At 44.2% G+C, this 20,359-nt stretch overlaps 1 protein-coding gene across 1 annotated transcript; it reads right to left on the bottom strand.

Annotated features, from left to right (window-relative positions):
• Positions 1-2,400: 2,400 nt before the first annotated feature.
• Positions 2,401-8,236, bottom strand: LOC119356133 (serine carboxypeptidase-like 19). The gene is given in 15 exon segments (XM_037623046.1): positions 2,401-2,781; positions 2,877-2,922; positions 3,007-3,120; positions 3,290-3,483; positions 3,588-3,773; positions 3,848-3,931; positions 4,047-4,122; positions 6,527-6,543; positions 6,709-6,755; positions 6,951-7,009; positions 7,070-7,125; positions 7,229-7,351; positions 7,439-7,504; positions 7,625-7,793; positions 7,939-8,236. Coding segments are annotated over 15 exon segments (1,473 nt in total). The 5' UTR covers positions 8,091-8,236; the 3' UTR covers positions 2,401-2,697.
• Between the last annotated feature and the right edge of the window lie 12,123 nt (positions 8,237-20,359).

Raw genomic sequence — 20,359 nt, 5'->3', positions numbered from 1 at the left:
TATAATTCTAACATGAATAATAAACATTGATCATGATATAAGGAAATATAAATAACAACTTTATTATTCCCTCTAGGGCATATTTCCTTCAGCACCTCCTGTTGGCTGGTGGAAACTTAACACGAATGCAGCATTTAGGAGCACTGATGGACAAGCGTCTGCCGATTGGGTTGTCAAAGACCGGTTTGGCGTAATAGCTCTGTCGGGCTGTTGGCGCCTCACGCCTTGTGCAGGTGCCGAGGAGGCAGAGGTTCTGGCCGTAAAGTATGGCCTGCAGGAGCTAGCCTCTAAATTCATAGGCAAAATCTTAGTGGATACTGACTGTGCTTCTAGTGAAGCTCGAGTCATCGAACAAATCGGCCTTGCACCATGCCATTTCTGACATTGAGCTTGTCATTTAGAACTTCAAGGAGACTGTGACCTCAGTGATTAGAAGAACATGCAATAGTGTGGCACACGAGTTGGCGGCCTACGCCCGAGTGCATGGCGACTATAGCATGCTTTCTAATGTTCCTATTGAGATCTTTCCCCTGGTTGCCAGGGATTGCAATAGCCGTTTGACCAGGTTGTAAGCCTAGGTGCTTTCGTGACTTGTCACAGTCTCTAAGGCTTCCAATACCCAGCAGGGCCACGAATAATTGTAAATTATTTTTGAAGTACACCAAAAGTTGTCTCAACAACCTTTCTAGCAGATTCTTGGCATGCTAAAAGTTAGATCTCTTGTTGCCTTGAGAACGTTGTATTGCCTTCAAAATGTGGCTCATGGGGTATAGATACCATCCGTGAGGTAGTACCCCATGTTGTACTTATGGTCATTGACAACATAGTTGCAAGGTGGAGCATCACCAGCGACAAACCTTGCTAAATGAGGATATCTCTAGAGGGCATTAAGGTGATTGTGACAGCGAAGTATGAATGCCAAATACACAAATCATGAACTGCATCAATAATGATGGTTGGATCATGGCAATGCCCTTTGTATTAACGTTTCCATGGCGCATGACAATTCTTCCATGTTCAGTGCATACAGTCAATGGATCCGAGCATACGTGGCCAACCTCTCGGTATCTTTATCAGTGGGTGCCCTCAAGTACACCAGTCGAAATATCTCGATCATGACTTTGGCGAATCTGTGCACACACTCGAGGATGAGATCTTCCCTCGATGCAGACATTGTCATCGATGGCATCAGTAGGACATCCATATGCAAGCATTTGCAAAGCCGTTGTAATCTTCAAGCATAGAGTTGCACTTGCTTCTCCTATGGCATTCCTTCTGAATTGAAACGAACGATGATGTTTCTCCGCGGCTCTTGTAATGGTGTTGATGAGCCGGTGCATCCGTAATCTCCGCTGAGAATATTTCGTGGGATATGTTTCATTCAGAGCAAAGTAATCCCTCACTAGATCATGACGACCCTGAAGGATGCGACCAGTCCGAGAACCATGCCTCGATCTCCTAAAATTCTCCTCTCGAATGATCGAGGTGGGCACCAACTCAAATCAACATCTTCTTCATCCTCCTCTAACGCAAAATTGTCCAAGTACAAGTACAACTCCCATAACCTCTTCATCTACATATTGGAGTGTTTCATGATCAATTTTAGATAGTAATCAACAAACAGCAGAGAAAAAGTGGTTGGACGTAATTTGTCAAACATCTTGTGCGCGGGTAGGGTCGGAGACACGACGACCGACGATGAGCTCCAGCTATGGCCGAATGGCGGCAGAGGACCCCTGATATGTTGCCTAATAGTCCGCACTGTTCAAGAATTCAACTGATTAATCAATTAACGGGCTAGTTAATCGCTATTCGTAGGATGGTCGAATCAAATAATACATATTCGTTACGTTAACTGCGTGTGAGGCCGAGTAATAAGTTGCCAGTCCAATTATTCGTTGCTATCCCATTAACTTCCAGGAAAACAAGGCTCAAGTTTTTGGCCCGTAACCCCTCCCACCCCCCTCTCACTCCTCAATAGCTATGATTCGGCCAAATTGTAACATATTCTGGTGTATTATACATAACCGAGAGCATGAGAGTATGGTATAGTACATAAAAATATAGATATATGTTGCTAGGTTACTATTTAATTTATCGATTAATGGTTGACCAATTAATTCAATTAATTTGCCGATTCACCGATTAATCGCTACTCCCAAGCCGGTCGAGCAGCTATCAGTTACCGATTTCCTTAACAATCCGCAGAGGCAATTCCAGGGCTGGAAGGCAACACACGCCACCGGGATGTAGCGGCAACGACATCGGAGGTCAACAAGGCTGTTCTGTTGGCGTCAGCCGGAATGGGCTCGCATGTCAATCTTCTACAACGTCTTTGATGTTCAGCGCTTCTGTTCCCGTCCAAATTGGACCTTGGTGGCAGCAAAACTGCTGACTTTAGCACTGTGTAGTTTCTTTTTTCTTGTTTGAAAATTCGCGCACTGGGGAGATGACTCCGACGCAAAGTCAGGAACTCACATCTTGCATCGATACATCCCCCATGTGCATGTTTGTTTTGTGGGAACTACTCTCTTTGTTCTGAATTACTTATCTTAGATTTGTCTAGATACGGAGGTATCTAGCACTAAAATAAGTCTAGATACATCTGTATCTAGACAAATTCAAGACAAGTAATTTAGAACGGAGGGAGTACTACATATGTAGGGTTTATCTTTCACAATGGAGAATACAAATAGGCTAGAGTGGTTGATTCAGTATCCAACGGCTGAACATGGCGAAGCATCTGTCAGGCTCGTACTCAGGCGCCGTGTGACCACCACCCTGAAAACCAAAACCAAAGGCCAATTTACAACCGATGGTCTACTAAACCGTGCATCCCACCGACACACGCAGAGAAGGTGGAGTAATTTGATTACCTTTACGGTCGCGAATGTCATGTTGTTGGAGTAAGTTATGGTGAAACTGCAAACCAGTGAAAAGAAAGCAGATGTACTGTCAGTGAGTGAAGTAAACAGAGCAAGTAACCAAAATGAAACGATGACGAACCCGGCAGACTGGCCATGGAGATGCCACGCCCTCCATTCGTCGACGATGGGGAAGCCAAGGGACCTCACCCACGCCTGCGTCCCCAGATGCGGCACCACCGAATCGTGGTCGCCGCTGCAATGGACACCAAACAAAATCCTATCAGAATTTCAGCTGGCTCGTATCCGTTTGATGATACATTTTGAGATAATAAAATCGTCCTTTATCGAAAAATCTTTCAGCTGGCTCACTCCAACAGATCCTAGTTTATTATGCAGTAGTAACAGGGCAAAAATGTGAGGACCTGTATACAAGCGCGCGGTAGCCGTTGGCTGTAACGTTGCAGTGATACTTGATGCTGCTCAGGATGTCTCTGGTGTAGGGGACGCCGCCATCTTGACACCTCACCCACTCGTCCACGGTGCCGTCCTTGATGCCGAGGGCATCTCGGGTGCGCTCGTCGTTCGCCCAGAAATACGACAGGTAGTGGGCGTAGTCCTGATCCAGCGGACCATCGGGCATGCATCATCGGGTTGGTGGCTTAGTGCAATGAACGGGGGACACATACAGGCTAGAGGCATACACGCATGATGCTGACTTACAATACAGTCAAGTGGAGGACGAACTGGCGGATGCTCCAGCCGTTTCCCCATTTTGATTCCAGCTGCTTCCTCGCTTAAGATCTTCCTGTCAGCACCAGCCGAATCGTCCATCTCCGCATGTGGTCCAGCAGATGAATAAACGCATTTGATCAACAAAATATGCGGCGACATAACTTCAGAGAGGAGCTGCAATTGGAGCACTGTCATATACTTGCTTCATATCTAAGGAGTAAAAGTTATCCTGGCTATCGGGTTCTTACACTATGGAAAGTACCCAGAGCTTTTGCACACAGCACGTTTGTAGGATTCTTGTAGTCTTGTCCTTGGCAATGCCCCAATATCGTCTGTATATGAAAGAAATTTATACTATTTGAGTACTATTTGTATCACAACAGTTCTGACATAAATGGTTGTATGAGCAGATTGACAAGAATAGTGGATACAGGTGAGGTTAATTACCTCATATAATTGATCTGATATTATACCGAATCCGTGAGCAAAAGGCACTTTGGAGCTACAAGATAGATATGGGTTGCTGAGTAGAGATAATTTTTTGCAGAACAAACTATAGCTGATTGACATGGTGTGCTTATTAAAACTGCAAAAAGATAGATATGTTTAGGTTTAGCCATATAATTTTGAAGTTCTATATCGGCTAAAATGGTATATGTACGCCATTGACAATGATCCGGTTAGGCATAGTTATGAAGGTCCGTTGTCTATGCTTCGTCAATTAAAAGATGGCATACCAAATTAAAGGATGGATACTTTTTGTTGAGTTTTCTAGCATATTTTACCTTTACCAGTTAAAATGTCATGTACCTTAATCTAATATATTGATATATATGAATGTACATAGCAATGCAATGATTACAATATTTGTAATTTGAATTTTGTACTATATCTACGTTTCACGAACAGACGTGATGTGTGTGCGTTTACATGCTTCTTCCTAGGGGTGAAAACTAGGCAGAATTTTCCCGTCCATTCAGGAAAAAAAAACAGAGGATAAATCCGTAATCGGAAATGGAATTTACATTACAGAAGCAGAATGGATATTTTACAATGGAATGGAGATAGAATAGCGTTTTCTGGTGAAACTTCAAATAAAAAGAAAATTTTAGTAAACATATGTGGAGAAATTTCCGCTTATCGGCAAAGCCCATTTCATCCCAGCCCATATACACGTTGGGAACAACCGATTCCTATCCACACACAAAAAATCCCCCATCCCACTAGTCTTGTGATCCTTGTCTCCCGACTACACACCTCCCACTCACATCCTATAGGGATGCTCGCTCATACGCATTTGAACAATTTTGTTATTTCGGGTGTATTTTTCTATATGGTTGTGGGGGTTTTATGTTTCGGTAACCTTTCATTTTCGTATAGGTGTCCGCAACAGGTTCGCTTTGTATTCCTTTTTGGCAATGTTTCTTCGTATTTGTTTACAAGATTTTCATTTGTGTTTTGCTTTCACTAAGAAAACAAATGCAATAACACTTGCTTCATACATTTCCGCTCAGTTTTCATACCTACCGCTTAGGCGTTTTGGGACTCCTAGGCGTTTAGAGTCCACCGGGAACATCAAAGATCTAGATTTGCCCCGAGAATTTGTAAAGATCGAAGATCCCCTGAAGATCTACCCTTGGCGGTTGAGCTCGTACATTGTGGCTGAAGCTTAACCAGAAGTAGGCTGGACCTTTTTAGTCGTGTTTGACTTGGTGTGCCAAACGTCTCCCACAAATATTAGAGTTAATCAAGGAATTTAACTTCACTTTTAATCAACATTGACTCCGAGCCCCTTTTGGTTATTTTTATGACTTACTCCTTTACTTTCGTAGTGGTGACCTTTTTCTTGCTAGTTGCCATATCATGTAGGTTGTCTCAGGTAGTTACACTTACATATTATTTATATATGCAATTCACTAAAATAGAAATAATGATTAAAACTTGCAATCTCCTATTCAACCACCCCCAGCCTAATCGACATCCTTCATCCTTTAATGATCCGGGAGAATGTGGAATCTTGGGAAGAAAGCACAATCAAGGAAGCAGGAAGCAGTTGCATCCGGTGCACCGGCAAATTAATACAAAATTTAGAAATTGTCAAAATATATAAGGATAATCTATGAAGTAGATATATTACGCATATACAATCTCACAAAAAATTAACAATCCAAAATTAAACATAGTTTAAAAACAAAAACAACAAATTCAACATTGTTTATGTTAACGGGCACATCACTCCACATATTCAAATGATATTTTTCTTTGTCATTCCTCTAGTGGTGTTGCTACACTGAAGACAATATTATGTGGCATAACACTAAAGATAGTATTATGTGGCATAGCCGGTAGTGGGTGCTAGTACATGTGTTATCATCAACAAACACGTTTGTCGATTTATTGCTTCCTTTCATTGTACATATAGACAGTGAAGCCCCGAGACGCCTATGGAGATGATAGCAAGTGATATGCCACATACTGCATTTAGCATGCCGTCTATCTAAGAAACTATTTTCTCTAGTTGTGATCTAATTTTCTCGCTTAGTTTTTCAGAGAATACACACATAAATTTGCACACGAGAGAGATAAAAAAAGGCACAACTCGGAAATAAAAGATACTCTTGGAAACAAGCGCAACAACATCCCCATCCGTGACAGCAACACATGCTGTGAGGCGACACCATCCTCTTATTTGTTTCCTTTATGTCAACGTATTTATAAGGATGCACATGTGTTAGCTGCGCTTGGGTTGGACCCATAAGTGGATAAATCATTGGGATGTATATGTGTTGGGTGGTGACTTGGATGGGACCCATGATATAACCTAATGACCCTGACACATGGGACCTCGGGGTGGTTGCGATCCAGATTGGCCTATACTATAACGACGCCCCATAAAACAAACACAATAATGAATGAAATCTTGTGACAAGAGTGGTGAGCCATCCTAAACTCACTAAAGAAATACCATAATAATTGTAATTGATGAATAGCAAAACCGATAACGATATATCAACTTCACGTACACATTTGTGATGCGTGTTTCACAACATGCAAGTTTTTAGCCATATGTATTATTCCGTAGTCTCTTGTGTAGAATTGTGAGGGTTACGGTAGGTACCTTGAGATTAAGAAGGGGGCTCCTTCCAACTTCATTACCTGTAGGGATGAAAGCATAAAGATGACGCCGTCCGTAAAAAAACATGAAGATAGATATGAACTCAGTTAATACACATTTAAAAAAAATTGAGATAGCTCACCACATTTACCTTTGTGGTGAAATCAGTGAATTTAGTCGACTATAAACGCATGCTCAATGTTGGATACGTGGAAATATAGAGCAAGTGTCCGTACCTTGGGAAATCTTTTGTGTGATGAATGGTACAATTTTTCCGAGATCTTATGGGTTTCACCTCTAGCCTACCCCAACTTGTTTGGGACTAAAGGCTTTGTTGTTGTTGTTGTTGTTTGACGAGTCTCCCCCGATATAGAGAGGACTTGATAGAAACTTGGGATGGTCCCTAAACCACTGGACAAGGTCACGTGGACCAGACAGTAAGGAAGATGCAGGCAATCAATGGGTGGCAACAAATCAAATCAAATCAAATCAAATCAGTTAGGTTAGGTAGTACCTTGATGAGGAACTCATGTAACTGCAGTGAGGTAGATATTTCCCCAACATGGTAACCTTTGGGTTGTCTGGAAAAGGAAAATCCTGCCCCGGCCGGCGAATCAACGAAGAGGATATGCGCAACCTGCAACGGTCAATACAGGAATGAGCATGAACATGTAATACGGCTAATTGGCTAGCTGCAGAGTGCAAAACATGACCGATTGACGACCTTGGTCCATGAGTTGGGATTGATTTCCAGGCTCGGTATGGTGCCATTGTAAGGCTCTACGACGAACTTTTTTTTTTTTGAAACAAGGCAAAAGATTTGCCATTTCATGGACCTGCAGTTGCGGTTGACATGTGTATGCATCTCATGTATGATATCACGGAGTAGAGAGTAACGGCGAGTCATCGCTTGAGAACGGAAACAAAATGTACCGATCTCGAACGCGAGGCCGCTGAGTACGGAGCAGTGGTCGCCGCCGGTGAGCCAGAGGAGGAAAGGGTCATTCTCGCCGCCGGCCTCCGACTCCACGAAGTAGTAGAACAGCTCGGTGCCGTTCTCCTCGTCCACCTCCACGTACCTTGTAATTTAGCAGCAGCCAGCAGCAGGTTATAACCAATGGAGCTGACCAAGGAGACACGGAGATCCCGCACATCGGCACCTAGCTCCTACCGCCTGGGTGCGTAGAAAAACTTGAGCGAAGAACAGAGTGAGAGAAAGGGTACCCGGTCTCGAGGTGGAAGGGGAGGCGGCCCTGGAACCCCGGGAGGCTGGTCACCACCGTGGAACTGGAGGCTGCGCCGGCGAGAGCGAGCTGCCTTGTGGCAAGTACGATGCAGAGGATCAGGCGGAGGAGCAGGAGCAGCCGCCCGCTCATTGTGGTGGTCAACCGCTTCCTTTTGCTCTGTTTTAGTTTTTAGTTCTTTGCGAGTTGCTCCGTTTTGTTGTTCTCTAGAAACAGGCTGAGACCTACTGCTTCAAAGCCTATATGCGCAAAATACATGCCCTAAGGCAGCAGAAGAACAATCGTGAGCATGATCCACATGGGACTTTTTAAAATAGGGTTAATTATCCTTTTGCCCTCAGTGGTGTCCATGTGCTCAGTTTTGCCCTCAGATGTGAATTGTGCTCAGTTTTGCCCCTAGTCCGTGCGCACCGACTCGTTCCTTGAACTCTGCCGTCTCCGTCAGGTCAACCTTTTGACTCGGCCCTTACAGGTGGGACCAGGCGGCAGAAACGGTCAATTTTATTCAGACCGTTGCACGCGTGGCTTGTGGGACCCAGCAAAGAGCCGTTGAGCAGAGAGCCGTTGGCGGGTGTGCTATATAAGCGGGCGACAGCGGTGGTGACCGCGGCGACAGAGAGCACGGCGGTGACCACGGCGAGAGAGAGAGCACGGCGGCGGGAAGCTAGCTGTGGAGGGCGCGGCGGTGGGAAGCTGGCAGTGGAGGGCGCGGCGGCGTTGAGATCCCCTTCGGCTCCGAGCTCCATGTCTTCCTCAAGCTCCCGCGCCACCTCGCGGATGCAGAGCCGGGCGCGTGTGGACATGCCTGTCTTCGTCTGTCCGCGGTGCCGGGCGGGCGTTGATCGAAGGGTTTGTCAGACACCGAGGAACCAGAATCGTCCGTTCTACGTGTGCAGCGAGAATGGGGTAAGAATCGGGGCAATTCCACCATTTTCGTCGTCGGGATGTTTGAGCAATGGGTTGATCTGTTTAGTGTTCATGCAGGTGACATGCTTCTTTCTTTGGGTCGATGCTCTGGCCAAGACTCTGATGAATGAACTGCAAGAAGAGCATGAAGAATGGTTGCGCATGTTGCCACGAACGGCAGTGGCCACACCACGAGCTCCGGAAGAAGAGATCGATGGCAAAGCACGCACTGACAGAGAGCTAGCTATTGAGCTTAGGATGTTGAAGAAGAAGGTTAGGAAGCTTGAAGATCAAGCACTACCAATACCCATTTGCAAATACTTTTGGGCATTTATAGGTATGGTAATCGCACTGGTTGTAATGTTGAAAATGTATGGAAAGGCATGAATTATGAAGGAATTTGTAATCTTGAAATTGTTTGAGAAATTCACCTAGTTTAAATGTTGGTTAAAGTTGTTTAAATGTTAAAACAAAAAGAGAAGAAGTGACCAACATTTAAATATGTTGGAAAAAAAGAGAAGAAATTAGGAATTCAGAAACTTTTGATCAATGAAATGCAGCTCTCTGCTCTGCCTTTCTGTCCAAACAAAGGTTGCTCTTGGGCCAAATTCAGAGCGTAGAGCCAAGTGCAGGCTAGACTAATGGGCCAACTGCATCCAATTAGGCCCATTCAGGGGTTTTCTTGCGTATTTTTCTGTTTTCTATTCTGATTTAATTTAGGCAGTAAATCATAATGCTGAAACTTTTTGTGGAAGCTAATTGAATTATTCCGGAGCCAAACAATTAATGTTAGAAATTTTTTGGAGTTGTTAATTAATCCAATTCAAATACACCGTGATTTAAATCAAAGACCAAAATGTCATGAAAAATGTGCCTCAGCTCTGGTAGAGGTTTACGCCAGGTGCCAAAATAAATGAACATTTTTTAAGGGCATTACATTGAGAAAAACATAATATGTCTAAAAAATGAAGGGTGGAAAATGCACAAAAAATTGGTGCGCCTGGGGACTCGAACCCAGGACGGCGTGGGTTTGTGGTGTTTAGGGCTACGCTGGTAACCGCTAGGACAGATGGCAAGACTTTGACATGGGTAGGGAAAGAAGGTATACATAGTGAGACTGTGAATTTTTTTTCAAAAAAATAGTGAGACCGTGAATGTTGCACACGCGTGAGAGTGGTTTTCCTTTGTTTTGCACTTAAATTTTGGAGGGTTGGAAGGTTGAAAATGTATGTTGCACTACCACATGATTTTGGTCAGAGTGGCACTTGGTTTAGGGTTAGAGTGGCACTTGGTTTAGGATTTAAAGGGAATAAATTTGCATGTTAGTTCATGACTTTTTGTTTGAATGAAACAGAGGGCTTCTCACCCCCTCCGAAAACCACAAGTTCTCGAACTTCATGACTTGTTTAGGGAAGAAATGATAAGTTTGGGCACGGACATTTTTTAACACAATAATAAGATGGAACACACCGTACCATTACAACTTAGATAAGTTCACGGACAGTTCACGGACACATGATGAAACATGACACGACACGACACGACATAGAAAAGCAACAAAATAAAAAACCAAACATGACGAGCTTGACTCCGGGCTTGAACATCTTCATCTTGACCTCCTTCTTCCACCTTGGCCGTGCGCGCCCCTTCAACACCATCTTCATCTTCACACCTCCTCCTCCTCGTCGTAGGGAAGGGAGTGCATCTGGCCTGGAGCGGGGAAGATGCGCTCGTAGTTGGTGTAGATGTTGTAGACGGTGAAGAAGATGGCCTCGCAGCCGCACCAAAAGACTTGGCCGAGGAGCTCGCGCGCGTCAAATGGGTTGGTGAAGGTGACCGTGAGCAGTAGGAGGATGCCGCCGCGGTCACGAACCTCGTTGAGGGTGAACATCCTCGGCGAGCCCCGTGGGAGGTGGGCATAGCCGGTTCTGAGGAAGGCGCGGGTGAGTTCGACGGAACCCCTCCACCTTGAAATAGCCCACACACGGAGCTCCCTCTCCACGAGCACGCCCGGTGGGTAGCGCAGCTCCGGTACCACAGGCGGACGGCTGAAGGTCGGCCCGTTGAACTGCATCTTCTTCACTTGGTCTCGCTTGGGGAGGGCTCGGTCGCTTGGGTGTTTGAAGTTGGAGAGGATCGGATCTGGCTTGTGGGTGGGAGAGGAAGAGAGGCACCCCATTTATAGGCCTGTGGGTGGGAGAGGAAGAGAGAAAGGATGAGAACGGTGCGTGTGTGAATCCGGACGCGTGTGTGTATCCGTTACGTTTTGCACACTTAAATTTTTGCACGAAAACGATGCATCTTTGACCGGGCAGTGCATGTGAACCGATGCCCTGAACCACCTAGCTCGCCTCGCTAGCCTAGCTCGCCTAGCGCGCCTCGCTCGCCTCACTCGCATGCATGCACGTCGCCGCCTCCCGCGCATGCGCAAACCCACGTAGCCGCCTCCATGCATGCAAGGCCTGGAAAGGCTGAGACGGGCTATTTACTGCAGTCTCAGGCCCAGACAACGAGACGGCCCAACGGTCCATCCAGCGCGCCCGATATTTGTTAAAAAAACAATCTCCCAGCCAATCAGATTGCATCTCGCGGATCGCCCCCCTCCTCCCCGCAGATTCCTTCTAGAAGGGTTAGATCGACGGCCCTTGATCACCGCTAGGGTTAGATGAACGGTCCTTATTCAGCGCTAGGGTTAGCGGGGTTTGGGAGGGGTTTGGAGCAGTCAAAGCTATGTTTGACCAGATTTCAAATGAGCATAATAAATTAAATAAAAATCAAAAAAATGAAAAACCTGCGCACATAGTCTTCTTATGTCATATACTAACGATTTAAGTTGATAAACAAGCTTTACATACATTTAAATGATAAGTTCATGTGTATTGTATGATATCTCGAGTATCTCAAACTCTCTTGTATGAAGTGAAGAGAAGTGTTTTGGGGAAATGAACATGAAAATTTCAAAAAACTCACCACAGCTTCATTTTGGAGTGACTAAGAAGGATCCAGGCTTAGTTTTTCATTTTGATGTTTTACACTTGTTTAAATCTTGGTCAAAAGTTTGACCAGAATTCAAATGAGCAAAACAAATTTAAAAAAAATCAAAAAATGGAAAAACCAGCGCACATAGTCTGTACATATAGAATATATGTGTAGGAAAGTTATTTGACTGATTTAGATAAGGTCGAAAAAAACCTTGCTTAGAAATGAGGCCGTTTACCCTACCTTTGGACCCCTCTTTTTAGCACATTTTTCATGAAAATTTCAAAAACCTCACCACAACTTCATTTTGGATTGACTAAGAAGTATCCAGGCTTAGTTTTTCATTTTGATGTTTTAGACTTGCTTAAATCTTGGTCAAAGTTAGGTTTGACCAGAATTTAAATGAGCAAAATAAAATTCAAAAAAATCAAAAAAAGGAAAAACCATGTGCTCATTCAAACATCATCCAACAGATATTTAAACATCATGTCAAACATACTTCTAACATAGGTCCAACATCATCCAACAGAAATACAACATGTCAAGTGATAAATGTTTCATAATACAACATCATTCCTTATTCATAATGTTTCATAATTGTTCATAGATAGCGTTGGGGCTTCTGTCTGTTCCTTGAGCTTCTTGTCATCACTTTGCTCCTCGTGCACCTTGTGCTCATTGTTTCTTCTCTTCTTCTCTTGGTTGTCGGTACCTTGCGCGTCTTCTTCAAACCTACCATAGAGCTGTGCAAAACATAAAGGGTCCAAACATAAACGGTAATGAGATCGTGTCAAGTGATAGATGTACAGTAGTATTTGACCCTTGCAAGATTTACATACCTAGCAGAACTCACAACAACAGAAGGTTGGTCACCATTTGGAGCCTCACTTGGATCATCATTTGGAGCCTCACTTGGATCACCATGATCACCATTTAGAGCCTCACTTGGATTACCATTTGGAGCCTCACTTGAATCCGGCTGTTGACCATCATTTTCATCATCTGTTGAGGCAACCGGCTGTTGACCAACATTTTCATCATCTCTTGAGGCAACCGGCTGCTGACCAACATTTTCATCGAAGCCTTCATCGAAACTCTCTCCGAATGCTGGATCTACTGTGTTATCACAATACTTACCGAAATGACCAGACCCACCACATCTTGTGCACTTACGCTTCCTCGCTCCAAGTCCAGCTCCTTCGCTGCGAGGTCTTATTCGACTCTTCCTTGGTCTACCTGCTGCTCTCTTCAGAACTGGAGCGCAAAGCTTGAATCCAGGGTCCACCATGTCCCATTGTTGTTTTCCCTCCATAGCAGGCAAGGCATAAGCATATGTGGCTTTGAACCTTGCAACAGAGTAGTAATCATGCACATACTGCTGTATGTTCCCTGCTGGACCTGGGAGAGAAGTGATGAAAAACAAGGCATGAATGCATGGCAACCCAGTTATCTGCCATTGCCTACAACTGCAAGTTCTAGCTTCTAAATCCACTGGATATCTCCATTCCCTCTTCTCTTCATCCAAATATGATATCTCTGCTGTGGTACCCGAGCAAAGCGTCATGTTCATTTCCAAGCCTGTTGTCTTCTGCTTCAGTTCATTCATCACGGCAGGGATGATAATGTGGCCCATGAATTTTGCCTCGGCTATTCCTGCACGATAATGAAATTTCTGCATGTATTCTATCCTTATTCTGTCAAGCAAATCCACCACATAATGACCCTTTAGTTTCCGGATCGTTGAGTTGAAAGACTCTGCTAGATTATTGTGCACATAGTCAACTTTGCTCACTTCACTGAATTGGCTTCTAGCCCATAACTTGGAGTGGTGTGTTTCCAAGTATTCTTTCACTTTGGGATTCATGTATAACTGCCTCAAGTGGTAGTTGTGCTTCTTCACACTGCATGTCAAAGATGCTGGCCATAAATTGTCGGTATACACCTTTCCTTTGAATTTCTTCATGAAATTTGCAGCAAGGTGACGCATGCATTCCCTATGCTCTACTCCAGGGAACACATTGTCCACGGCCACTTCTAAACCTTTGCAGGCATCTGTATGAATGACCAACCCATTGGGATGTGCAATAGCCCGGCGGAGATTATGCAAAAACCAAGTCCAGCTCTCCTCAGACTCTATCTCTAGCACACCATAGGCAACTGGAAATACAAAACTATGTGCATCAACTGCACAAGCTGCTACTAACTGTCCTTTAAACCTTCCTGTGAGAAAAGTGGCATCAATAGCCAAATAAGGCCTGCAGCCTGCCAAAAAACCACGGCGACAAGCCTCAAAGCAGACAAAAACCCTTCTAAAACATTCCTTGGTCTTTGTCACTCCCCTGAATGTGTACTCCACGGTGTGGTGATCAATATCTACAATACTACCTGGGCTTGTCCTCTCCACTTCACCTTTGAATGAATACAACAATTGAAAACTTTCCTGCCAGTTACCATAAATAGAATCCATAGCATGTTGTTTACCATTGAACAACCTCATGTATGGTAAATCTATCTTGAACTTATCTTTGATGTTCTTCTGCAATTCCTTTGGACCCACTTGCTGGTTTTCTTTCACCCACTTTTTTACTTCTTCTGCCACCCATCTTGACTTGGCTCTACTGATTGTATCCTTCCTAAGGGTTGATTCCTGACATGTGTGCTTAAAAGGATTCACTTTGACCTGAACATTAGTGCTATTCCGCATTTTAGCTGCAAGCAGCCTCCATGGACAACCCTCAGTCGGACAGTGCACTCTGTAACGTACTTGATCGCTCTTGTCAACTTTGAAAGTACGTTCTACCTTGATGCAGTATGTCACAAGTGCATTTCTACACTCATTCATGGATGCAAAAACTGTACCTTCTTCCATTTGAGGGTTCAAAGGGTCCCATTGAACAGCTGCAAGGTCTTCGTCCTCACCCATCGCGTCATCATCCACACGGACTGCATTGTGAGCCTCATCTTGGTTTTCAGCCCTAGGTGCCTGTCGTAAATTCTGAATAACATCAGAATATAACTTCTCTTCATCAACCCCAGAATTGTAGCCATCAGGCTCCACTTCAAGGGGGACCCTACTGCTGTTGCCCACACTTGTCGAGCCACCACGTCGCCGTGCACCAACTGAACTGTTCTGGCTAGAGATGCCATTACGACGACTTGATTCTCCCCGAGATGTTGCACCCGCCATCCTAGGTCCAAATGCCTGCTCAAGCACATCAACTTGCAGCCTCACATGGAAATTATCTTTCTCTTTATGCCTAACAAACATGGTAGCTAGCTCTTCATCATTACTAACTGTCACCCAATTCTTTCCCCCATCATAGTATTTGTAAACCACTTCATCAAGCAAACCCCAAGGATATTGGCTACAAATTACCTCCCCAAATTGTCTGAAACTCCAATTACTAGCCATTGGCAATCGATAATCAAAACCTCCTTGGTATTTCTTCTTATCCTTTGCATCGAACATGTACCGGTCCCTTCTAATGTGCACCATGAAAGCAAACCGCAACTCCATCCTAACCGGCGAAAAATAGAGACGCAATCAGCACACTAATTGGGCAAACCTACTCGAATCGAGTGTTCAAATGCACAACTAAGCTCAATCTAAACAAGAGGCGAGACTTACCCCTCGGGAACCCAGTCGTGGACGCGGCGGATCTCCGGCCCGATGCCTGCCTCACCAAATACTCTGGGGTCGCCGCTGCTCTCCATTTCGCCCCAGGGTTCTTCCTCCTAGTTCAAATAGCTCCAGCAGCCCCCCACCTTTGAGCGCTCCGGCCGGGCGCACGGAAGGAGGCCGCGCCGCGGGTCGAGCAGGTGGCGGGCGCCCCACCCGTGGCGTCGCAGGAAGGTGGTGGGCGTCACAATGAGCCGTGGAGCGTAGGCGCAGGGAGGTAGCGGCGGAGCAGGGCGTGCAGCTGGTGGCGGGGCAGGTGCTGGCCGCGGCGCAGGTGGCGGCGGCGGCGGCGCACGACAGCCGGCCGGGCGGATGGGTGTGAGCTAGAATGATTTGGGGATTTAGTTGCATGGGCCTACATGTCAGCTCCGGACCCACGTCCACGCGGTCCCACGTGTAAGCTCCGGACCCACATCTACTAACGCCGGCGGACGGAATGGACTCAAATATGGCCGTTTGGCCTCGTCGTAGTTGCTGTGCACGGACTAGGGGCAAAACTGAGGACAATTTGCATCTGAGGGCAAAACTGAGCACATGGACACCACTGAGGGCAAAAGGATAATTAACCCTTTAAAATAATAATGTTTTCATTGTGTATTATACTCTGTTAACATGTCACCACTCACACAATTATGTCATATTAGATGGCTAATCCTTTTCTGACAGCTACTAGATGGCCAATCAACATAATATCATGTGTCAGGCGTGGCAAGTTGCCATGGAAAAAAGAAGGTTCTCTCGAGATAAGTCATCACGCGACCTGCAAAATAAAAATAAAAAAAGGAAATCATCAGGCATAACATGTACAATATCATAGACGACGACGAAGCAAAAATGATTTTACGTTGCCTTCAAAAAATATATTATATTATGTAACACCCCTCCTTAGAAATATAAGACATATTTTTTTGTCACTGATCAATTTTGATTTGCTAAAATAAATCTGAGGCATACCATTGATCATCCGAGGACCAAGCAATCACACGAACACGACACCGAGATTTGTTAACGAGGTTCACCGATATGACTACATCCCGGGCTTGACTACGGGCGCTCTTCCCCGTGACACCGTCACAATACCGCACACCGGTCACCCGAGCGCCGGCACACGCCGCCGACTCCCCCTTGCGTGCCTGTGCTATTATATTGGCATAGGTTACACTGTGTGTCTACACCCGCTATATAAAAGAGGCCTAGGATACAAGTGTCCTAATTAGACATGACTGCACATCCTATGTAAACACAATACAACTCATAGTCCAACTGTAACCTACCTTGTACACAATATTTGACACAACTCTAACAAACTCCACCTTGGCGAATATTCTCCACCACCTTGAATTCGTCCTTGTGTGAAACTTCTATGTGCATTGGACTTGAGTTTATCCCGTGAGTACCGCTGCTACTCCAAAGACTCCATGTGACTCCACCTGCAACTTGTAGTCCCTTTTTTTCTTGACCACTGTCAACACTCGAGCAAAATTAAGTTTTTCTTTACTCTAGTGTATGCTCCCAACTTTTAGAGCTCCGTTCAGCGCCATCACACACTGATCATTAACCTGCGTGAAAATAAATAACTCACATATTGGATGTCACACATAAGAGTTACCTGAACTCAACATCACCGCTCCTTTCTTGACCGCCTGTCTGAAACTTTAAACAATTCACCATTGCTTGTAGTCATCCTGAGTCAAATTCGCAGTTATCTCACCACATGTATGACCACCAGAGCCCTGGCCCGTCTCCATGTCCCGTGCATACTGCACGCCTTGCCGCTACTACCGCGTCGAGCCTCCGCTGTCCCAGTCGAGTCTCAAGGGCCGCGAACCCACACCACTCAACCCCCACTGCAGAGTACCACCGATCATCACCGACCGATGACGAGTTTCATGCTTCCATAAGACCACTAGGCTCCAGTCCAAACTGCATGTCACTCGCTTTTCTCTCTTATTGGATAGGCTTCGATTCCCTGGATCCTTACACCGTAGCCCCTCAATCCAGTTTCACCTTCAACATGACTCCATGGTAGATGATCAATTCACCCCCGCGCCCCGTTGACTTCAAGCTCCGTGTGTACATCACCTTGAATCAACCCCGCACCAAAGCCTTGTCGAAGCCACACAAGCCCGTGGGCCTGCGCCATGTGTTTCCACGTTCAGAAGTCGGTCACCATCAACATCACGCTCATATGTCGTCGTCGCTGAAATCACCGCCGTCTTCTGTACCGACCGACTCAAGTCGATCCATCAGACTGTCCAGTCCAACCCAGCCGAACTCGTTCGACTGTACGACACACTCGAGGCTCCCAAATCGCCTTCGGTGAATCTCCATCCATCACATGATAATTCCATCTTACCTGAATTGACTTCACGCAACACCTTCAAGCATCCCCATTGTGTCAACAAATCTTTCACCCTTGTCTGTCATAACCCAAGGTTTTCAGTTCCGTTAAACTTCTCCACCTCAAACCTGATTCCTGATGATGTCATAATTCTTCATATGACCGCCGCTATGAAAAATTAACCGAGCTTCCACTGCAATGCCACAAGTACACGAGCAAAATCTGAAGAGGTACACCCCCATGTACTAATAGCAAAATCAGGGCCGGTCCTGAGATTTCGGGGGCCCGGGGCGAACTAAAAATTGGGGGGCCCTAATATACAAGCCATTATTATTATTATTATTATTATTATTATTATTATTATTAGTAGTAGTAGTAGTAGTAGTAGTAGTAACAATTAAATCCAAAATCTGTATGTGTATCCAAAAAAATATACATAATACCTTAAAATTTTCTTCTAACATTCCTCGATGCAAAGTCACTTATGATGGGGTCGATGTCAATCTCATCCAATAATTTCTTCTCGATGCATAATGTGGCCAAACCATTTAACCTCTCTTGAGTCATGGTTGACCTCAAATAATTCTTCAATAATTTCAACTTTGAAAAGCTTCTCTCGGCCGATGCGACCATCACAGGCACAGTAAATAAGATGCGATAGGCAATGGATATATTGGGGTAACAATCAACTTCTCTGACATGCCTGAAAATCTCCATAGCAGACATTGCGCCATCTGGCAAAGTGAATCTCATAATCTTCAATTCAGAAATAAGATCGTAAACCTCAACATCAGATGAACCATTAAGAGAGAAAGTTTCTGCAAATTTTGTGCAACATTCTTCAAGTTCATTGTCACTTAATGACGTGAGAGTGCCCGAGCTCAATAAAAATCCGAATATATCTTTAAAGACCATGCGTTCTTTAAATCTATCATTCAAAGAAGTGATCGCCATATCAACCAAAACATTAAAATATTTAACTTGGAAAGCCTTCTCAGCTTCCAAGATTTCTTCTTGACAATCACTTTCATCATACTGTTTCTTCCTCTTAGCATGACGTTTCACTGGAAACAATGGCTCTATTCCCATTTCAGTTGCAATACCTTTAGCGATGGTCAGACTTGAAGAAAACCCCTCATCTCTATACTTCTCAAAATATTTTGTTATACCTTTTATTTGCTTCAAAGCGGAGTCAATGCACATGGTTGACGATTGCAACATCTTGCTAACTTTATTTACATCAAATAGAACATCATGCCAGATAATCATACCAACTATAAACTCAAAGCGACCAAGTGCATCAAATAAATTTTTGGCATCACTTTTATCTTTAGGATCAGTGTCAGAAGCATGACGTAACTCAGACAAAGCTGACCTTAACTCAGCGGCTTGATATCTTATTGCTGTAACACTTTTGATTCTACTCTCCCAACGAGTATTGGACAATGATTTCACGGTCAAACTAGGAACATGTTTAAGCAAAACATTCCACCTTTTTGTAGAGCCAGCAAATAATACATATATGCGTTGAACAATTCCAAAAAATGAAACAGCTTTCTCACATGATTTTGCCATATCACAGAGAGTGAGATTTAGGCTATGACAAGCACATGGCAAATATAATGCTCTTGGATTCATATCAAGTAACCTAGATTGTACCCCTCGGTATTTTCCTTTCATATTAGAACCGTTATCATATCCTTGACCCCTTATATCTTGAATATTTAGGCCAAAAGACTCAACAGAATCAAGCAGTACTTTGAAAATCCCTAAGCCAGAAGTGTCATCCACTTTCAAGAACCCCAGAAAGTACTCCTCAATTTTTATTTTGCCATCAGACAGATTAACACATCGAACTAAAAAGGTCATTTGTTCTTGATGACTAACATCACGGGTACAATCTAGGATAACAGAGAAATACTTGGCCTCTTTAACAACCTTTATGATAGAACATGTGATGTCAGAAGCCAAAAGAGATATCAGCTCATTTTGTATTTTATGACTGAGATAGTGATAATGGGTTTCCTTGTTCTCAACACGTCTAAGGTGATCTTGCATTACCATATCAAATTCTGCAATCATCTCAATGCAAGCTAAGAAATTACCATTATCATCCTTGTAAAGCTGCTCACTACTTCCACGAAAAGCCAAGTTGCGTTTACCAAGATATTTCACAACTGCTATTATTCTTAACAGAACTTGCCTAACACGTTCTATCTCCTTTGTTATTTGATGTTGCAAATCCTTATCAATAGTTTCCTGTTTTCTCATTCTAACTCTCAATTCATTCCACTTGTTCATGTTATTAATATGCTCAATGCTATTTTCATGTTATTTGATAACATGAACATCCTTAGCACTGTCAACACCCTAGATGTTCATGTTATCAAGGAATTTCATGTTAATCAAGGAATTTCATGTTCTAGGGTGTTATCAAATAACATGAACTATCAAATAACATGAACAGTGCTAAGGATGTTATCTAGGGTGTTGACA

The sequence above is a fragment of the Triticum dicoccoides genome, chromosome 2A (genome assembly GCF_002162155.2).
Source record: "Triticum dicoccoides isolate Atlit2015 ecotype Zavitan chromosome 2A, WEW_v2.0, whole genome shotgun sequence".
In the NCBI taxonomy this organism is placed as follows: domain Eukaryota; kingdom Viridiplantae; phylum Streptophyta; class Magnoliopsida; order Poales; family Poaceae; genus Triticum; species Triticum dicoccoides.
This window is presented reverse-complemented; position numbering and strand designations above follow the sequence as displayed.